Source organism: Agelaius phoeniceus, chromosome 8, assembly GCF_051311805.1.
Source record: "Agelaius phoeniceus isolate bAgePho1 chromosome 8, bAgePho1.hap1, whole genome shotgun sequence".
Taxonomy (NCBI): domain Eukaryota; kingdom Metazoa; phylum Chordata; class Aves; order Passeriformes; family Icteridae; genus Agelaius; species Agelaius phoeniceus.
Window position 1 is genome coordinate 30,488,500 of NC_135272.1, and position 22,631 is coordinate 30,511,130.

A 22,631-nucleotide genomic window follows, 5' to 3' on the forward strand; every position below is an offset into this window, starting at 1 on the left:
TTCATGGTCAGGTGATGGGGAACAGGGAAGAAACAGGAATGGATTGGTAAGAAAAGTGACCTTTTTTTGGATTTGTGTGTGTTTGTTTGAGCAGGAGGGCACCATCACTCTTGAGCTTCCTCTTTTCAATACCAGGCACTGAAAGAGTGGAGTGTGATCCTCACAGAGCCAGAAGACACCAGGGAGGAGCAGGACCCCTCCACCTGCTCCTGCTCCAGAGCTTGTGCAAACAACACTGAGGGCAGGCTTTGATCTTTGTATGAGCCACACACTTCAGAGCTGGCCTCAATGGCTCTCGTGGGTCCCTTCCAGCTCAGAATATTCTGTGAAATCTACTCACTTTTTTTTTCTTTTTTTTTTTTTTTAATTTAAACCAGCAGATCAATGCAAAATTGAGCACTTCACGCTTGTCATTTCCAAATGACTCCGGTTATATCTCAATCTTCAGTGAGGTTTTGGGTGTAAGACTGGGTAGCACTGAGGGATGCGTCAATTTATAGGCTCTGCAAAAGCCACAGTTAAGGAAAATCCTCAAATACATGAGAAACCTCAATTTTGATTGGCCACATTCCCATAACTTCTTGATAATTCAACTCACTCGAGTATTATTCAGTGTTTTCCTTCTCCCTGCTTTTTTTATCTCTTGACAAGTTTACAAAGAGAAGAATGGAGCCGAGCTGAGCTGCATTCCATCCAATCTGCTGCCTCCACAAACGGCAGAGAAGCTAAATGAAGCCCAGAACATATGGCACTGTGCTGACAGAGCTCCCAAACTGGTTCTGCATGAGCAACAAGGAACATCTTGAAACGCACAAGACATATGTGTTTTAGGAAGAAGATTGAAGTGTTTCATAATAAAACAGGACAAAGTGAAATACAAGTGCAGTATAAAATTTTAATTAAAAACTGGTTTTACCCCTCGACGTGAATATACAATATGTTTCCCAGATGGATTTCATATTTAAGTATTATCCAAACCAGAAACATAAATGAGACAAATAAAGCCTTCAAAAATGGCACAGAGGCTAAAATGTGTGTAAACACTAGATGACTGTGGTGAAAACAAGGCAGGCAGGGAAAGCAACCTCTTAGCAAGTGTTTACTACTGGAATCCTGAATGAAACAGTTCCTACAGCTACAGTCAGGGTGACAATACAAATACAAGCATTAGAATTCACCACCACTCAGTGATGTAAATGGTGCTTTTGTTACTCAGGAGCTGTCCAGGCTATTTCCTACACTGATAACTCATGGTATAGAAGTGCATAATTCATGGATGCCACTCTCCTTGTCTGCCTTGCTCCCAGGCTCCTACCCTGCTCTGTGTGAAGCTCTCTTCATTCCATGCCATCAGCTCCACAGGGGTGTGCAAAGGCCTGGCCACAGAACAGAACCTTTGTGCTGTCTCCTCAGGATCAGTAAATCCTCATGAACCAGGAGGGATGTTGTTTTGCAGCAGCAAACTCCCTTCCCCGAGGAGGTGAGAAGGTGGCTCAGATCCCACTGCTCAGGCTGCAGGAGTTCTCTGCTGGACCAGAGGCAATCACCCAGAATTGAAGGGAAATGCACACCAAGAAAAAGCACAATCTCCACATAGATCAAGCAAAGAGAAAGATTACAGTTCCTTTATGCTGCTATCCAGACAAATTATCACCACACTTCAGAGAATTTCTCACAAAGATAAAATGGGAACAAACCCCATGCCTTTGGCAAGCCAACACTGATAAAAGGAGCTACAGCCACATCTTTGAAGGGCTTTGGTTGATGATGTTTTGAATTCCATGGGGGAAAGCAGCAGAAGCCAACAGTAATCAAGGAGGCTTCTGCTTAACAGCTCCTGTGCAATGGAAACAGGAATATTGGGGGCTTCAATCACTTCCCACAAGGCTGCTGCATTTGTTGGGACTGAAAGGAACTGGGCAAAGAGCAATTCCCTGCTGCTCCCAGAGACATCACCCAAGGCAGACACCCCTTCTGTCAGGGAGGCAGCTCATCAGGATCAGCCCTAGAAGTGCTGTCCTCTCTCAGCTTCAAGTGTTCTCACTGGAACCAAGAGGCTCAATTTCATTGATTTGAGTTTCCTCAAATTCCTTGATTACCAAACAAATTCTCAGCATCCTGATAATGATCACTTCATGACCACTGAAGTAATTAACACCATGGCCTTTCCTGTGACCCAGAGATTCCACATTACCAGATTTATGCAGCAAGAGACCACTGCTAAAAGGCTGAGAATTTTCTTGCATAGTTCAGTGTTTCAGAAAACATTTCAAGCTTAAAAATTGGGAAGAGTAGAATTATGTACCAAATTATTCCTTATACATGGAGTGGGAAGGCAGAGATTCCTTCCAGCTTTCCCTGACAAAGCCATGGCACATTGCACCCTTTGTTCCTGGGGAGAGGATGAGGATAAATGATGTGAGAGATGTTAACAGTGCTGGTTAGTACACAGAGCAAACAGCACTAAGGCATCAGGATGAAAAACATAATTTATATTTAAAAAAAGATAAAAAAGGTATCATAAGAGCAATCAGTGTGAGGATATGAACCTGGATCATGCAGGAGACAGAAGCTGAGCAAGATACCAACTGCAAAGATTAGCTCCTAAGAGCACATGTAGTAAAGCAGCTCATTATCTTTTCTAGCCCTCTCTGATCAAGATAGGAATCTATTAAATCTGATTAAGATTTGTTTAATAATTGTCTGATTAAAACATAATAAATCTGGGAAAATTAAAATAAAGCCTTTTTAGTAACCTGGAGATGAGATGGGACTTTTCAGCCAGGCTTCCATAAAATAATTTCTTTAACATTCACCTCAGGATCCCAAAGCACTTCACAGTCATTTAATTAAGCTTCAACAGAGCACAAACTCCCCATTTTACAGCTGAGGTAACAATGAGAAGGAGTTTGGAAAAGACTATTTAATACTGAGCAGAGCTAAATGTTCTGTTATTTTACCCCAAAAATAGATTCTGAACATCTCCAGGTAGATTTTTTTCTCCCCTGATAATTTTGGCAGCCTCTGAAGTAATAGTAAAATTCAAACATGTGATGCACAGTCTAAAGAACAGCCCTCATCACTTCCCAAGCTGCTCAGCTTTGGAGCATAAACACAGCTCCCCATCCATCTTACAAAGCTGCTCCTACCTGTTCCCATTACTCCAGCCATCCCTAGGTTTCTTATCCTCAGTGGAGCAATTTAAGCTTCTCTTCCTCTAAGTCAAAAACTTAGATAAGGCAAATCATTAAAGAGTTTGACATTTTTGCCTTTAATTCACATCAGGTCAATGACTTAGTGATTTCCAAAGCAGCTACTGTCAGCCAAGGATGGATTTGCATTTCTCCTGAACACAGGCAGGCAGTTTGTCTAAAGCCAGCCCAAGATCCTAAACTGCACCAAGTTATTCATAGGAGAGATGGAAGGGAGCAAGTAGGAAGCAGAGTCTGACTCACTAAACTGAAAGTGATTAAAATATTGCACTGATTGCATCCTGCAAGCATCACTGGATGCTGAACAGCTTTTGGTGAGAACACCCGTGGGTTATAATAACTTGGGGAGGGCAAGAGAGACACAGACTCCATAGAAAAGCGCCAATTCACTCCTCATCTGGCCCATTATTGCCAGATTTGAGTAGGCAGCTTTCCTTTAGGAGCTAAAACAACAGGGGTGGAATTATGCCATCCCACTGTCACTGGAACTTTGAGGATGGCAAAAGATAAGGAAGGAGCACAGCAAATGCTATTTAAAGCTCCACTCAGGCACCTAGAAATTTGCATTTGATAGAAGGGATTTAAATTGTATTAGAAGGCAAGGTGCAGTAAACAATTAGAGCTTATTGCTGCGTTGGTTCAGTGCCTGAACCTCCACTGCTCCCGGGCTGCAGGGGCAGAGCAGCAGCCATGCTCAGAGCTGGGAGGGCTGGCAGGGCCACCTGAGCAAACAGGGAAAGGGAAAATGCCTCTGAAAACAAAGTGCCTCGAAGATACTAGGGACAGATCAGAGTAATTTGGGCCCAAAGTCACATTCCAGAGGAAAGTTTTCCATTTGCCAAACTGGATTTCCAGCACAGTGCTCGGAAGAGAGCACTCTTTGCTGTACCACAGTGTGAGCTGTGGAATAACTGACCCAGGAGAGGAACATCTCCTGCAGCAGCTGATTCAGAGAGACACTGAACACACATCTCCCTCCCAGCTGGAGCAGGGCCAGAGGTACTCAGTCTGTCTGCTCCATTTGATGTTATGTTGCAGAAGAAGGCTACACTGAGAATATTCATACTGCTCAAAATTCAATAATGACATTTTTTTCTCCCATCCAGTTTTCACCTTTGCTGAAAAATTTTTAATCTTTGATGAGAACTGAAGGTTGCCATATTACCATATGCTTCCTTTTTTTAGCTAGGGGAATCAGATATCCTCCAACCATTCCTTGGACCCTTTGAAAGCACCACCTTGCTTTCTTACAGTGGCTCCCAACCTTTCTCATCCCCTTGTGTATTTAGTTCATGGCAAATTGTGTCCTTCATCCAACATACAGAAAACCCCACAACAATCCCTCAGCATTTAGGCCTTCTCACACAGTGAACAAACAGGGACTGAAATCTGCTGGATTGCTGGGGAGGGAAAAATCAAAGAGGTTTTCTATGTCAGGGAGCCAGATGAGGCCAAAGGGGAGCAGCCAATCTTCAGAAGACTAACTTTTACTCAGCTGTGACACTGGGGAGGGAATGCACAGAGAATATTGAATGAAAACTGCATCTTATGGCTCAAACACATAGAGGAAGCTGCAAAACCCTTCAGGATTCAACAGATTAATTTTACACCAAAAGCTTAGAAAGTATTTCTCAGAATCTGCCCCACCTACTTAGGATCTACTTCAATACAGCTACTCCTCTGGGCAGGAAGAAAACTATTCCTTGTGGACAAATGTGGGGTCACTGGAGAGGGCAGTGAACACCACCACGTCCTGGTAGCACAACCCTCCATGGCCTCCATGCCTTCAGGGACACAGCTTGGGCAAATTCTACTTTTCCCTTCTGCAACAAAAAGTGTCCTGGTACTTCACAGAGTGACTCAGCACTTCTCCATGTCATGAGAGGGTGCCACTAATGCCCTCTGAAAGCACTAATGTGCTAAATGGCAGCAGGGACAGGAAGTTATCAGTGTTAATCCACTTCAACTTGTCCAACAGTTACAAGAAATAGAAATGTCTGTATGTGAGACACTTCCTCTGAGAGTGCCCTTGCCTGAAACAGCAGCACACAGCCCCTCCACGTGCTCTCCCACCAGCAGAATTGCTCACCAACTGCTTTCTCAAATCAATTATGTTGTCTCAGCATTAAAGGAGGGAAGGCAGAATAGACTGACTTTTTGTTTATGTAGGCATGCTGGCAGGTTCCAGTCATATGTTGTGCCATCTGTACTGCTAGCTTTATCCTCTCTCTCATCACAACAGGTAAAATGGCATCGGTGGAGCTGCCTGTGTTTGCTCAGAGAAGGAGGCAGCCAGAACAGGCATTTGTTTTTTCCTCATTCTGGGGGGAAGCAGGAGATGGACACTCTTGCCCTTTTAAAACATTCAGCTTTTCAATGGATGGGCAATTTGCCCTGGTCTGCTAATGTGGGATCTGCTCAGTGCAAGGCTGAAAAGGTTCCATCCCTGGGGAAAGCATCGAACTGCTGATGAACATTTGGTGGCCTTTAGCAAAAACGAAGTGATTGCTGCCAACAGGATCCCAGCAGACCGGGAAGGACAGGCTCCAAATTAGGTGGGATTGTGATGCAGGAATTTCAGAAGGCCTGTACAGAACACAAGGAGCTTGCTGACTAGCTCTGGTCTTTCCCCCTGCACAGTCCTTTCTTATTCATATTTTTAAAATGACAAGTGTATTGGCAAATGTCATGGCTGCATTTAGGAGAACGTGGAAGCTTTCAAATGCAAAGGCTGTGTGAAGATGACCTTTCATCTCACACAAAGGCTGCTGGGCTGGGTGGTTTTCATTTAGAATCTCATAGTATTAGAACACTTGTGACTAAAGGTGCTCAAAACTACTTCAAATACATGCCCGATGGGTCCTGCAGTACCAAAGTTTGTGCCATTCTCCAAAATAATTCAATTGTCTAGAAAACAATTCTCTTTGTCCTCGGTGGGGCACTTTTAAACCAACACTCACATTCAACTTCCCCTTTGGGTCTCCCCTCTGCCCACCAGGACATGTTGCTTCTTCAACCAATTCTGTTAAAGTTGCTAAATAGATTTAGATATTTAATGAGAACTGGCTGCAGCTGAAACCTGAGTTGATGTCACAAAGGGATGTCCAGCAGACCTATTAGTCTTCAAATGACTCTGTGTTCAGAGTCTCAAAGGAGCAACACCATCTTGCTTAATTGTAGAGGGGATTTTTTGTTAGGGATTATTGTTTCTTTTTTTGGGAATGAAATGTTAATTATTTCCTTTTCTCAGCCCAGGCCAAATCCCCATTTCTCCAAAACCCTGCTTAACCATAAGACAGCTTAAAAAATAGAATACAAATATTGTTGTATAAAAATAGGTTTAGTTTCAAATACTATATACTGTGCATTTTCAGGTGAGTGGCTTTCAGGAATGTGTTTTGTGGTCTGAAACAGCACCAGCAGTTTTTTCATACATCTCTCTATATATTTTTGCAAGACTCTCCTCCAAGATTGCTCTGTGAGGCTTCTCTTTGTACACAGCTGCAGGACCAGGCCAATGTTCACCACTATCCAAGTGAACAGGAGTGCTCTGCTGCACTGGAGAACTGTCAGAGGAAAGAAGATAAGAAACAATGATCAAACCAAGATATGGAAGAGGAATCAGTGGCACAAAACCAGCAGAAATACCAATGTTAGCTGCTTAGCACAGATTGCCTTCCACAAACCAAAATTAAAACTGCACTGCAGCTACTTTTAAGAAATGAGAACCACCCCCTCCATGTTATTCATTCACACAAATCCTCCCCCACTTATCTGAGTACACTTTGTAATGCCCCCAAATAGAATTAATTTTCAGAGAACCTGCAGGAACTTTGCTGTATTTTTGCAGGCTGTGTGACTAGGCAAGAGCAACACAGTAGGATTTTTGTGTCCTTTGAAGGTGAAATTGTAAGCACAAGCAGCTATTTCAATATGAAGACAATCTATCAGGGGGACATTAAATTACTGTGGTTGCAGCTGTAAAGTGCTGTATTGGAAGCATCATGGATTAAGTTTTCTACCAACTACATTTTGATATAGTGGCAATCCAGGGTTCCTTCCCCACCCCATCTTCTGTGTCACTGTTTTAATACTAAACACAAATACAGGCTCATCTTTCAGTTGCTTTGAGAAATTATTCCTGAGATCTATGAAGTGAAATTCATACTCTGCAAATCATTACAAAACACTGACAAGTCTGAGTAGTTTATATCTCAACATCATGACTATCTGCTTCCTCTTGACACTTTCAAAACAAAGGTTTGTGTCATATAATTAAATGAGCAATTTCCCTGTAATAAAGCATGAAACAAGAAGCTCAAAAATCATCAGAAAAAAATTACAACTGAGATGACATTTTTCACATCTGCTCAGAGATTTAGGCACTTAAGACACTTAAAAATTAGGACTGAGTAATCTTCAGCTTTTGCAAATGTTCTCTGGGAAATGAAACTGGAAATGTGAAGTTTAAGGTGACCATCTTCACTTAGGAAATGGGTTACATTTCACAGGGAAGCTTTACAGCTTCTTATATGCACGTCATTTATTAATGGTAGTGTCTTCTGCAATCAAACCAGTACTTAAAACTTCATCCTCAAGCTACTATCAGCCAACATATGACAAAATTGAAAGAAACCTTAGGCCACATCCATGAATACATGTATTCATCTGCATCAAAACACCAGGTTTTCATCTGAAGAACAGAAAAGGGGAAGAAGAGGAAGATGTAGGATCGGTGTTCTAAATTCACATCTCTAAGCTTCTACTGTACCATGGAAAAAAAAAAAAACAACAGAAGGATCAGCTTTTGCTTTTAAACTTCTTACATTCAAATATTAGGGTGATGCCAACCTACACCAAATAAAGTAAGACCTCTTGTATGGCTCTAACATTAAAAAGAGAGGAAGGCCACGTTCACACTTATTCAAAAAGGCTCCATCATTTAAAGTCAGTCAATGGCATGAAGCAAATTTAAACTTGTTTATCATCCTGAGATAATTGTGCCTCACAGTTTGGACACAAAGAAACCAACCTACCAACCAAAATCAATAGAGCAGCTATACAGGCCTGTGTCAAATGCAGACAAGTCAACACCCTGGGGACTCATCAACAACTGCAGTTTCACTTTCTCCTTCCTGCAGTTTGTGGTACCTCACTTCTGATGGAGAATTCTCAGGCCAACAAGCAGGCACAGCACTTGTAACTATACAACAAACAGCTCTGACACTCTTTTCCTCGGAATCCATTTCCAGCAGCATCTTTGTGCTTGCCCTTTCTTCTCCTAAAAGCTGAATTTACTCAAACCCCAACACTTTAATTGCAGTCAAGACTCAAAAACCAACAGCAACTTCTACAAGTTCCTTATTCTGGTACTGAAAAAGTCTTGTAAAAAGGCCTAATTATCCCTTCTCTTTTTGGAGGAGGCATTTCCATTAGCCAGCCACTTGTGCATGAGACACCTGGACAAAGCTACAGCCAAGGTAGGGAAGATTCCCCCTCCTGTCTCAACTGGAAACCAGCTGACAACCTGAGCTAAGCAATCTGGGAATTACACTCACAAATCATATTAACAGCAGGATTTCTGCACGCAACTCCCTGCTCTGAAATACCTGTCATATGCTTTTGTTCCCTCATACATCTCCTTTAAGAGTCCCAGAAGTTCTTTTCTGAGTGAATCATATACTAAATATTTCACAAAACACAGACCTTTTCCTTACTCCCAGCGGTTTTCAATCATCCATCTACTTTACTGCCAGCATTTGGTCGACAGTACCCTGTCCTTCCATGAACTCTGTCTCTGTCCTTGTGTGCTGTTTATGAGCACTGTGGCAAGCACTCAGCAATGTGACTGTCCTCGAGGCCTTAATGTCTCACCCCCTGTGCTGCTGGCCTCTAAAGCAAGGAGCAGTCCTTTCCCAACCCGAGTGCCACACTTCATATCCCATCCCTTCAGGATTCTGGAGTATTAAGGTTTATTTTCCATGTTTTTTTTCATGGTCTGCTGTTTCAGCGTAAATCTCCAAGTCCCAAAGCTGCCTCAAAACAAAAACTTGCACTTTCTCTCTCACAAACACATCCTAAACAATTTAATTGCCCCAGCTGTCAGGACAAAGGATAAGGGAGCAGAAAGGCTACACAGAATACAGGAGTGAGCACAGTACAGCAGACACAACTGCAGCAGCAACTTTAGAACCATATGGAAGTTGGAGTAATCCCTTGCACGGAGGGGATTACAAACCACAGCGATTTTTAAAGAAGTCAGCAAATCAGAAATGAACTTTTTGGAGCTTATATATTTCAAGAAGAAGTTTGTTATGGTACCCATGTAGAAATACCCTCCTTTCAGGTGTAGACAGTGGTGATTAGGGGTGCCATTGTTAGAAAACAGTGTGAGATACTTAACTATCAAAATAAAGCCTTTTCTAATGGCAACACCTCTCAAATATAGCATCACAGTTCTAGGACTTCTCCTTTAATATAAAGAAAACCAGAAAAGCCATAGGAGCCCAAAAAAGACTTCTAATACTTAGTATCTTTCCTCCAACAGGTACTCAAAACGTTGTACAAAATACTGTGTGCATACACATAGAACATCAGTATTGGTAACTTCTACTACAGAAGTAATCAAAACCAATATAATTGGTATCTTATAAGTAAATTATCAAATTAAACCCTGGTCATGTAAGTGAGGAGCACACAGAGTAATTAATGTACATAAACCAGGTTTATAAGATCTCAGGTTTCCAAGAAAGCTTCTGAAATACAGCATGCTGAATCACTAAACTATACCATATAAATTTGCTGTATTTTTTGGAAAATGCTTTTCTTTTCCAAATATCTGTTTTGCCAAAAAAAAAAAAAAAAAAAAAAAAAAAAAAACCAAAGAAAGGACAATCCAAAAACTGAGCCTCAAACCATATTACTAAATAAACTTAAATTTATTTTTGCACTCCCATAGTTTTAAAGGAAAAATAACCAAGTGATTATTTTAAAAGTGACATTTGCCCTCTGGTTGACAAATTCCAAAAACGTCTGCCCAAGAATCATTTTTATAGCCAAGTCCAGTTCCAAACCCAGTGTTTTATGAAGACTATACTGACACAGTGCCAAAGGACATCAAAGGCACAATAATTTAACTGTATTTTGCTTTTAGGTGAGAAAGCTTAGTATGAGTAACGCCTCCTGAAACCTTTTCCCTGTCCAATACAGGACAAAGCTCAAAATGGGAAGAGAAATTTGTAGCTAAATGTAAAGGGCAATATTGAGTATGATTGTTTTGTCTTGGTCAGAAAAAAACTCCATACCTGCTCCGCAGCTCACTCACAGTCAAGGGCTTATTATCTGTAGGTTCTCTTGTCTGAGGCAAATCATCCTAAAAAAACCCAGAAATCAAATTCTCATTACCTTGGTTTCTGATTACAATGATCTCATTTCAAAAATACTTTCTTTCCATTTAGAGGACTATTAAAGTGCTTACATTTCTTGGGGGAGAAAGGGACAAAGTGTAATGAGCCAAATGCCATTTATGAACACTTTTAATTAAGTTCACTACAATTCAGCTAATAATTTTCAGGTAATAAACTGGAAAGAATTTCTAGACAGTGTAGATCTAGAGAACTATGCAGACAGCAAAAGCTTCAATAAACCCCAATAAACACATTGGCAAAATGCTATGGAATGTACTACTTACTGCTTTTGTGTTCCTTGCAGGAAAGGGGGAAAAAACACCTAAAACTTATGTTATCTATTCCATGTGTTTTACAAGGCAGAAGCATTGCACACACCTCAATTCTTGAATTTCATATCCAAGGTTGAATACATGCTTACTGAACTTTAAAAAACATCTGATGCACTTAATGACCCTTCAGTCAGGTATTCTCAGTTGCTAGAATGCAGTTTTACCTTCCAAATGCTATCTAGACATTAATTAACCCAAATTTGCCCTCTTAAGTAAGAAAGAAAGAAAACACCCATGTGGAGGGAGCCAGCTGCTCACCTGAGATGGGATGGTAGAAATTCCAGCACACACAATCATGTTCACTCTACTCTGAAGAGCAAAGACCCTACTTAAGGGGTGATATTAAGTGATGCTTTCAGCACAAGTCAATTGCTGTAAGGACTACTAAACAAAGTCATCTTTCATGCTATAGGAGAAATAATTGGAAAAAAAGACTGCAGTAAAAATAATCACACTTGCTGGTAACACAGAACTGGGAGAAAAGACAAGAAATATAGTGGTAGATGGCAATAAGATGCAGAGCAAGCTGAACAGCAGCATATGGATGAGGAAAAACCTGAGAGAATTTATTGTGGTGAAATACAAGGTAATAAGTGTGTTTGTAAACAGGAGAGCTCTCTTCCTCCAGCAGTCACAGACTACAAAGCACTGAAGAGGAAATGGGGTACAGTGGTAAATAAAATTCTGCAGCATTTGCCAGAGGCAAATTATGATCTGGAAAGCAAAAAAAAAAGATGGAAACATTACAATACTGTCACAATGTCACAGCAGAAGGGTACAGTGGACACCCCAAGGAATCTGCAGCAGAGCTCCAGTCACACTATTTTGCAGAGCATTATGAAAAAGAAATTTTGGAAGACACAGCTGTATGCTTCTGGGAATGGTTATTTAGTATTAGGCTCTTTGGAGTGAAACAGAATAAGAGGTACTTTTTAACCTTTCAAAGTTTGAAGAGGATCTAGATTGGAGCCAGAATGTGCTCACCACATTGCTTTACTACTCCCTCACCTGTTTTACTACTCCCTCACTTTCAAGATGACCAATTTACCTCAGCCATCTGCTGAGCCATACCACAGCCTCAATTTTGGGCCATGTGGGGAAGCACAACCTGTCTTGGTGAATTTTAAAGCATTCACTGCAAGGATATTTTTTTTCTTTTTTGATTAGGTCAGCTGCTGTTAGCACAGCTTTCATGAGCCAGCTGTACACAACTATCTGACACCACAAGACTTCTCTGTAGCATCCTTCCCTTCCTTTTGCTCAGTGGAAGGAAACAGAATGAGAAAAATGGTCCTTTGCCAGCACTGGCTTGATCAGGTGGGTAATTAAATACCCCAGTAGCTGGATTTTTTAGGGCAGAAACACAAGGTTTTCCAACAGAAGAGGACACAGTATCATCTCTGCTTATTAATCCCTGTGAGGATTCAGCAAGTGTTTGATTCTGGAAATCACAAGGTGAACCAAGAGAGCGCCAGCAGAAAATATCACAATTCAAGAATTCCACCACAATGTTTACAGCGTCTTTTTGACTGTATGGAGAGACCATATAACCAATCATCCAACCCTCCTTATCATAAAGTCATGGTCTACTGTTTGAGAAAAGCAGTCAAGAATCACTGCAGATGGTTCAGGCTGTGCAAGTGTTCATTACATGTAGGTGTTGGACTATCAGGAAATCCAGTTTGTTATCATAAGTTCATTGAAACATCAGGGGAGCATTTGACATGATTTGTACCTATTCTGAGTGGCTGAAACACAGAAAAATGTCATGGGAATCTTCTATTTGAGAGGCAGCAGCTCACAAAATCATAACATTCATATAATAACTCAGGGAGGTACAGCATGAACTAGATCAAACTGTCTTAGTATGGATGAGACAAGGTTTTTCTGACTTAAAACCTACAACTAAGCTAAACATGAACATTGAACAGAAATGAGAAAAGAATCAGATTAAGTGAGAATGAGGTGAGACACTGAGCTGCCCAACATGACTAAATCTGGGGACATGAATAAACAAACAAGCAAACAACTAAATAAATAAATAAGGACTTCAGAGTGATGTTCTTCAATCCATCTTGCAGGACTGGATCAAGACAACAAATATCACTTCTGCCATGGGCTTCCTGTAGCCAGTGGAGTCCCCCATCCCAGGCAGCTGCACCTGCTCTTGCTGTGGGAAATGTGAGGGGGGGACATCAGGGCATCATCTCACACTTTCTATCCCACTTCCCACTGATACAGGGAACTACAGCTGAGGGGAAAGGTGGACAGCTGGGGACAGTAGCAACTTAAAATTGCACCAACATTCAAAAGCAGATTTCTGTCAACATTCTATTTTCTAAGAGAGAAACTGAAGCAAAAAAAAGATGCCTTTCTCCACTTTGGGAGACTTATGCCTCTTCTACCCCATCAATAACATTTCTGAGTTAGAATGCCAGAGCTCCTCATCATCTTATATCATAATCATCATTATCATCATTGTATCATAATCATCTCTCATCCTTACAACCTTTTTATCCTACCTTTCTTTTGCCTCACCTCACACTCAAGATTCTAAATTCTCTGCAGATGAACAATCTTCTTATTCAGCTGGTACAATGCTCCAGCATTTTTTTGAGAAACTATGTTTCTCAAAATCACAATAGGAAAAAATTTGTCTGTCGAAAACCACACCTCAAAATTTCATCAAAGGTAAAATACTCTGTTCCTGGGTGTAATCTCATTAGATAAAGAGCTCTGTTCATTGAAAGCCAGGTAATTAAAGGAAAAAAAAAATCACACATCTGAAGGATAATATTAGCTCTAGAAACAGCTGGATACATGCAGCTGCTGATGTGCAGCTGCACAACATGTTAAGCCTTGATGTTCCACACATCTGTAACATCTTTTGCTTAAATTGGGAGTGGAGAATCAAAATATAAAAAAACCCACACTCCAATATAGTTGTACTCAGTAAGGCATGAGAGGGTTGCCTGTACTACTTCATCAAGGTGAAAGATAAGGAGGCTTCTGAAATCAGTGTGAAACAGTTGAGCTCACACACCAAACCCATATTTCTACAATCAAGGCTGTCCCAAAGGACAACATTATAATAAATCCAGGACTGTAGGCACAGTTCTCTTTTTCAGCCATTTTGGAGAAAAGATTGAGTTTGCAGTCAAACTTACAAATATGAGGCGCTGTCTAGCTCTGTGTGTCCTTAAAATATTTTTCACTCTTTTATGGATCTCATCAATATTTGCTGGTGAAGGCCAACCAGTGCCAAATCTGCAAGAGGAAGAGAAAAAACAAAGTGAAGAAATATGTTCTTGTTGAAAAACTCTGTGATACAGATTTCTTTTTCCTTTTAATTATGAAGCATGCATTACCTTCTTCTATTTGGAACACACACAATGTTTCGATTTGATTCTTCTCCTCTGGAGTATAAGTAAAGAAAAGCAGTGCATAAGCAGTGCATAAACAGTGCATAAACATTAACAGCCACAACAGCAACAGAAGATGAAAAACATAGAAAATGTTGGTGATTTTTTAACTTGAGAAATATTTCTGTAATGTTTGTGTGGTCCCTACAGAATAAAAAAGCTATACTATTCCCAGTGATCAGGTTTCATTTGCCTCTTTAAAGGAAGTATTGCACACATGAAGTTCTTTTCACTGGAATCAATCAAAAGGAAGGTAACCCCAATGCATGCAAATTGGAAAACACATGGAGTAAAAAACTTGCAATTGCAGTCTTTATTTCATGAGAGGAACTGCATTTTAAGTTTGGTTTTTTTGGTTTTTTTTTTTTTTTTTAATATTGAAAACTAGGTAGCTGCTTGGTACGGGTAATTTAAACCAAACAGCTACTTTTTGGATTTTACCTTGTTATGTTTTGGATTATTTTTTTCCACTTTACTAAAAAAAGCCCTTCTCATCCTTCTCAGCAGCTCATCCTTCTGAGCAAGTTCAGAAGCTGACAGAAATTTCATATCAATAATTATCCTCAGTCTCTTAAGGGAGGCAACAAAGATTTTGAGAATATGATTGTTTACATGCCAACCATATTATTACATTAAAAATGTATTTTTTTTAAAAAAGAGACATCAACAGAAGGAAAGCATAATTGGAGGGGAGTTATGAAATGCTTACTTACACAAGCTCATCACACTGCAAAGAGACAGAGCACTAAATGAAGATTGTGCATCTTCATTTCAATGTTGCCTAAGCTCTGAGAGCTTGACTTGGCACCCAGAAAAGCCCAGCTCCTGATGTGGGATCATGCCAATGTGAGCACGGGTCACTGGTGAGCTGTGAGCTGCCAGAGCAGGCACTGCAATCTCAGCTGTGAACGGAGCTGCCATCCCTGCCTGCAGCAGGAGCACCAGGAACACCAAAGGGCTTTGCTGGCTTCCCAAATTTGATGCAGTGGAGAATCAGCATGACTCTGGAGGCTGAGATTCCACAGTTTGCTCTGTGCAGGGACTGGGAGTGCCAGCTTTCCTGCCCTCCTCTCTCCCAGTTATCACATTCCCTGCATTATCCAGTCTGTCACTCTCAAATCCCCAGTCTGATCGCGCCTGGCGCAGTTCACCTTCACCAAACCTCTAGAAATTTCAATACAGCCAAGGAACTGCTCAGCTCCTTTCAAAAAGAACAAACCAAGTACACAGAGAAAGCTTCAGTGCAAAACAAGCAGCCTGGCAATGTAAAAATTAATGGAAGCAGGATCCCAAAAGTGGGATGTGACAGATTATCTTGAAGGTTGCAGGCAGGGCATAGAGTTCTTTGCAATCTTTTGGATCATTCCTTTTATTACCAGAGACAGAGACTGAAGTATAACTAAAAAGAGACCAGTTTTCTGCTTTTGAGTAATCTTCTTCTATGTTCTTTTGTCTAAGCAACTTATTTGGATTCACTTACTGTTGTTTGTATGTCCAAAATATCTCTCTTGGTTCTAAACAGCACCAGTATTTTCAGCTTATTTATGAGTTTCTTTAAATCAATTAATCTACTTGAAAATGCTTCTATTTTTTTTTCAGGAAAGGGTGCCAAGAAATGACACAATATTGGAAGTATATAACATATAATCTATATGGGGATGCATTCCCATGTTTCTAATGATTTTATTGCTATTTATCCTTGGATCACGACAAGCAGCAATTTTCACCAAGCTGACTACAGAATTCAAATGACTGTCCTGAGAAATTTACAATTAATTCCAAACCCAAGAGCATGTATGGCAAATTCATGCTGTGCAATTGTTTTGCATACTAGAATCCAGCAATCTGTTGCACTAAAAGATTTCACCTAACTTCTTCTAAAAGAAAGTAAAATGGCTTGAGAATTTTGTTAGGGGAGAAAAGCATTGCCTTTAAAGAAACAGAAGTGTGAGTCCCTTAAGCAGAAAGGAATGTTCATTTCCCTAATGCAGTCAAACCCCATTTGATGTACTGCATTACAATGCATGTGCTCCACCACCTGTGTTTTGAAAAAAAAACCCCACACTTTCTTTTTTTAAAAGAAGAGAGGTAAGGGAAAGGATCTGCAGTGATACTATCATCTTATGGCTTCCCATTAGAATTTACAACATTTACTGATATTAAAGGACCTCTGAAATGCATGTTTAAAAATCTGCATCCTAGATGCAGTAAGAGTGAGTCATTTCCCACTTGACAAATAAAAGATAGAGCCATGAAGTCATGGCATTTTTCCTTATTTATACAGCAGCTGCTGTTCTTCCAGCACTCAGGTGGCTTGCTCTGAGAAGTTGGAATAGATTGCCTTTGGGAAATAAATTTTATGAAATTCGTATGTAAGACTTCAGGTCATTGTTATTAATCGTAAATTTACAAATATCCTTGGAGATAAATGTATTTACTTTTGGGAAAAAAGAGAAAACCCAGCTTGCTATTGTATTCAGTTAGAAAATACATGGCTATGTCTGCAAGAAGAAGATTTAAGTACTTAATTCGGGAACTATTAAATTCTTTCTCCAGGTGATTTTATGGATCAGTCCACTAGTGTGCGCTGTGGTATAACAAATGTTGGCTCCTCACACAGATCCCAAACTTCATTTAACAAAAAAAAAAAAAAAGGAAAAAAAAAATCAAAACCTTAAGTGTGATTAAAAATGGTACCAGCTTCTTTTTAATTAGCTTTTCTAGTATTTTTATTGTCTAATTTTAGCAACAACTATCGGGTCTAATCCACATTTAAAGAATAATGTTAATATTTGCCAACTGAAATGCAACTAAAATAAAATCATGCCTGAAATGCAAACTAAAATAAAATCATGCCTGAAACACAACAACTATAATCTGAAGTGAAACCTTTTTATGATATTCTAACTCCCCTATTGGAAATACTTTATAAAACAGCCTTTATTGCACAGCTTCTTGGACTATAAATACGGGGATTCCATTTGCCCAAAATCACCAATAACAACTCTTTAAAATCACCAGCTACTTATTTATGTGATTAAGGTGTCACTATCATACTGCAGTGTTCAAAGGAAAGTCATTTCATTTCAATGACTGTTTGTCCTGATAAACAAAATAAACTCCTACAGCTGTATTCTTTGTCATACTTTCAATTTTCCCTAGGACTTGCAAACATTCTGCAGTTACATCAGTTTAAATTGTTTATTGATTCCAATAGATTGTATAAACACTTTGGAAATATAGCTCAGTGACCTAGAAAAAGCCAGATCAATCAGAGAACTTTTCAAGATTAATTTCAAAGATGTTGTGTTGAGTCCGATCAAGGAAACAGAACCATTTTCCCTTGTAATGTGACTAAAAGGCATTTATTTTCTTTTATGAGATAAGGATTTTTTTAAGGTCATACAGACAACATCTGCCTTGATGAAAAAAAAAGAAGCAGCCAAAGAGAGAGTGTAGATTTTGTGCTAAAGATTATTTTCATGTATAATTTTATCCGTTAGGATGAAATACTCCATTAGAAATGCAAACAGGATACATCCACCCATGTACTCTACTCAAACAGCAGCTTGCAAACTTGAGAGCTGTAATAAATAGGAATTTTTAAATGTCAGACAACCCAATCATCCACTTGCACATAGCAAAAACATTAATATCACATTTCAGCGGGAGATATTAATACATTTCCCAGCAGCAGAATTAATGCCAGAGCCTTGTGCAGAGCATTTGCAGTGGCTCTCGTGACCCCTTCCCCCACCACAGCACTCCCCTGCCTTGGGAACATTTCTGTGCATGTGGCCTCCACGAGAATTCATCAGCTTCAAAGACACAGTCCTCATGCTGAGCAAAGCCACATACAAGGACAAACCATCACAGGACAGAAATCAATGAAGTCCTGTAATACCAGATTCACAACTGCAGAGAACACAACTGTAATTGGGGGAAAGAGGGAGTAAGAACACTTAAAGCTGAGTATAACCTGAAAAAAACCACAATCTGCAAGAACTTACACAGGGAAGAGGAGAGAGCCTCAACAAAACCAAAGATATTTAACTCTGAAATAAAACCCCCACCTCACGTATTTTATATCTATGCAGATATTTACTCAGCATTCATAGCAGGGAAGGACATTGCTTTACTCTCATTTTAGAGACATGAGGTGGTAATTGAGCAGGATGGACCTGGTGTGCAGTGCATACTGCTCTGTAAGGAGGCACAATAGAAAAGCTGGGCTACGCTTCTGGGTTTTCCTGGTCTATTTAGTCAAGGACACCATTTTGCTTTTTTGCTTTTTTTAAAAGTGAAAGGCTATGATGCAGCCCTGAAGTGTTTTAGAGGCTCTGTTTGTACATAGAAGCCTGAATTGTAATGAAGTTACACCAACACAAAACCCCTTCCATTCTCACAATGCTGGAAGTGGAGGAGGGTGGCTGCTTTCACAGTGGCAGGATATTACTACAAAGCAAGAACAACCACACACAGACAGGGCCCTAAATCAAGAGCACAGATGCCTAAATATTTGGAAGCAGAAGCTGACAGCTTAGCTGTGCACCAATTTGCTCTCCCTCTTCAGCAGGACATGAAAAAAAAGGTAAATTTTCTCATGCTTTCTACATAGCTTCTCTTACTTTCAAAGCTCTGTTTATAGATGGGCCTTGAAGCACTTGAGACACATTCAGTGTTGAGTTCTTAAATTAGTAAATGCTTTTTCCCCCTCCTTTTCATATCCAGCCCTTAAAACTGTGGCAATATACATCATGTAAAAAGTGAAACTTAATGGCAGACAGCTTCCGAAATTTCAATGAAAGTCAATACTCCAGCTGAGCAGTTGCTCCCAAAAGGTTGAAGTCATTGTGGTACTAAATCATTAGTTTGTCACAAATTGGCTGCACCTCCTTATGCTCTTTGCAAGATTTTCCATTACCTTCTATCTTCTCTGAATTTATTAATTTATACACAAAATGGCTCTGACAGCAATCAATTTCAGATTTACTTACTGCTGCAGCAAAATCAACCAATGAAGATGACAAATAGTACAGATTTTGGTCAAAAATCTGAAACAAGGCTTAGGTATTGCTCACTTTCATCAAATCTAGTATGATTTTCAAGTGCTGATTCCAGAAATTAATATTTAAAGGATGCAAAAGAAGTCAACTTTCCCAAGAGATGAGACTGATAAACCCCAAACCTTCCTACCAAAGAAAATTCCAAAAATCATAAATAATGACTTTTAAATGGCTAGAAACAGACAGGAAACCAAGGTGCAGCCTCTCCTGAGAGCAAGCTTTTTCCTAAGAAGTTTGCAATATTTTTCAGTGTTCTACTTTTTAGCAGGAGTTCTCAAAACCTAAAACATATGCTCTCACAGAAGCAAACCCTGTCTCAGGATGCATGCCAGTCTCTAAAATATCAGGTGAACCACCTGTTTCTGGTTTTTGCTGTGCAATAAAATAACCCTCAAGATCCTGGGACGATTGTTTTCAAGATCACTGAAGCCAAAAATTCTGGTAACTGATGTTTTCAAGGACTTCACATAGGATTTAGTATTTCATTAATATCTATTAGTATCTGTCATTATATCTATCATTACCAGTATCTAACTTCATGCTGTTATTTCCCTAGTACTAGGAAAATGAGAATATAAAAAGATGGTAGTAAAACAATACAGGAATATTACAGAAGGGCATCTGATCCAGACACTTAACCTCTGTCTCACTTCAAAGAGAACTTAGGTTTTTGTTAAATTTTATAGCAGGTAAGATCATATTTCAGCAGCATAACCAGGAGGACATGAAAAAAGCTATCGAACTGCACTTCAATCTGGAAACAAAAGTAGAAGCATGCTATTTCCAGAGCAGGAAAAAGACTCCTTTGATCCCAAATGCACAAGAAGTAGCTTTGCCTCTCACATCAGAAATAGTCAAATACTCCCATGATTGTTGTAGTCTCTTGAGGAAAGGATTTTTCTTGTGCCAGCACACAGCTCTGTTCAAAGGACTTTTTGACCTTATGGAATCCATCTCACTATTTCTCCTTTTCTTTCTGACAGGTACTTTGCTGCAGGTTTCAGTGCTGCAAGCAAGGCTTAGCTTGTAAGTCCCCAAGAAAAACCCCATTTGCTAGGAGTGTGTGAGGATGTCTGTGCACCATGAAAGCAAGGACTGGACTCCAGCTTTGCTTTCCTGAAGCAGCACTGAAAGGACAGAGTGTGAATGCTCTTTCCCAAAGCATCCAGGATGCCCAGGATGCTCCTCTCTGCACAACCAACCAAACAACTGCCTTGCCACGCTGTGGGCAGAAACTCGAGGGTCTGTGAGTGCCACTGGGGCTGCAATCAAACCCCACAGAATCATGGAATAGTGAGGGATGGAAGGGACCTCTGGAGGGTTCTATGACCACATCACTGCTGACTGTCAGCTCCCAACATCAGCAAATGCTTTCCTTAGATGTACATAATGAAAAATGTAAAAAGAAAGTATGAAAAATCAATATTCAAAACTTGGCTGTCTTGTTCAATAGTAAATCTATTTACAGTTCTGCTTCTGACTGAAGTCTCAGAGGAAAGGGGAAGAGGATTGATTTGTGGTGTCTCTAGCAGGCTCAAAGAAAAGACTGGAAACTGCCAGGGAGGATACAAAAGGGCTCAGAGGACCTTGCACAAGACCCCAATTTCTGTCTCACTGGAAAGTATTGCAGTGGTTTTACAACCACACAGCAGGGCTCTGGGACTCACTCCCAAGAAGGCAGCCAGCCACTTGACAGTACTTTTTAAAAAAGAATGGGAAAAGAGGGAACTAAAGGTCAAGGTGGGGAGTCAAGTTTCATATTGACTGTGGGTTGACTAGCATTAAAAACAGTAGCCTGGATATGCTAAGCAATTTGTCTTTGTAATTCAAAATAAAATTGAGGAAATAAGCACCAAATACTGTGAGATAAGACTCCATATTCTTGCAATCACACTAACACTGCTTTCCTTTCAGTGCTCTGATTTCCTCTGTATTTCTATGATCTGAACAGCAGCGTTTGCATGCATTTCCAAACATTGACCTCTAAACCATGTTTGTCATTCCAAGTATAACTCTCAGTACACAATCAGCTCAAACCATTGTTATCTCGGAAGCATGAAACAGAGATCAATTTTTTTTAGACTATGCCCTTTATTTCTCATTTTGATTTTTTTTTCTGATGACAGAAGTAAATGGTTACATATTTTACATAAAGAGATGTTACAGCTCTGAAGAGCTGAGAACATTTGCTTTAATAAGAAGAAAAAACATAATTTCACAAGATCAGAAATCTCTTCTGGAGAGAGGCTCATAAAGAGAAAAAGCAAGAACATTCAGACAAGTTCAAGATTAACTGGCAGACGACTAAATTACTATGCATGTAACAGCAGCTCACAACATACAAGACTTTCCTGCTATCAACAGAAGGCACCCCCTAAGCTCTAAATAAAATGTGTATATAATTTAGCCCAAACCCCCCCAGAAAGAGTCCAGCTGAAGAAAGGATAAAAAAGTTACCATGACAATATCTCTTCCCAGATATGGGCAACTAATGCACAAACACTGTCAGAGGAGAGTGGGGAGGCAGACAAGATGACAAAGAAACCTCCTTCAAACCCCAGATACATTCTAATCTCTGTGTAACACTTTCCAAGACGCACTATTACACACAACAACTAACAAACAAGTTTTCAAGCAGAGGAAGATGTTAAAACACCAACTTGATCTTTGTGAGTATTAAAAATTCAGTCCCCACCTGCCATCTGTCATTTTTCTTTTTAAAGAAAAAACTGAGACAGTTTTTCTATTTTGGAAACAAGCATTAGGCTGTGTGAAGGCTGTAAAATGCAACCTGCAAGCATTGACTAACTTGGTACCAATGGTAACAGAGTGTGAACTGGTCACCAAAGCACATCTTCAGCATTTAGGATGGGACATCAGTTTAATGCTTAGTTTTTCTCAATTAAATTATTTAATCTATTTGCTTACTCAGGCCTAGCTTTTCATACAGTTTTTCTGTTCCCAGAAAGCCAACCAGTAACTTGCCACCTGAATGTACAAGAGAAGCACCAAGAACACATTCTACTTAGCAGGAAGCAGGGAATACTCCCCTTGAAGGATTGGAGGGCTCAAGCATGAAACCATCTGTTGCTTTTTTGACATTTCTTCCATCCCACCCTCATAGGACACTGAAGCTGGGAAGCTGGCCCAAAATATTAACCCAGGGACTGAAATCCATTAAATTAAAGGGTAT

General features: G+C 40.0%; 1 protein-coding gene across 2 annotated transcripts in view; it reads right to left on the reverse strand.

The window, feature by feature from the left end:
- Nucleotides 1-875: 875 nt before the first annotated feature.
- Nucleotides 876-22,631, reverse strand: part of SPATA6 (spermatogenesis associated 6) — a 52,370-nt gene continuing 30,614 nt past the window's right edge. For both annotated transcript variants that reach the window (XM_077182491.1, XM_054638546.2), the window contains exons 11-13: nucleotides 14,118-14,217; nucleotides 10,517-10,584; nucleotides 876-6,778 (exon numbers count right to left, since the gene is read on the reverse strand). In XM_077182491.1, the coding sequence (XP_077038606.1) occupies nucleotides 6,598-6,778; nucleotides 10,517-10,584; nucleotides 14,118-14,217 (349 nt within the window). In that variant the 3' untranslated portion in view covers nucleotides 876-6,597. The remainder of the gene's footprint in view (nucleotides 6,779-10,516; nucleotides 10,585-14,117; nucleotides 14,218-22,631) is intronic.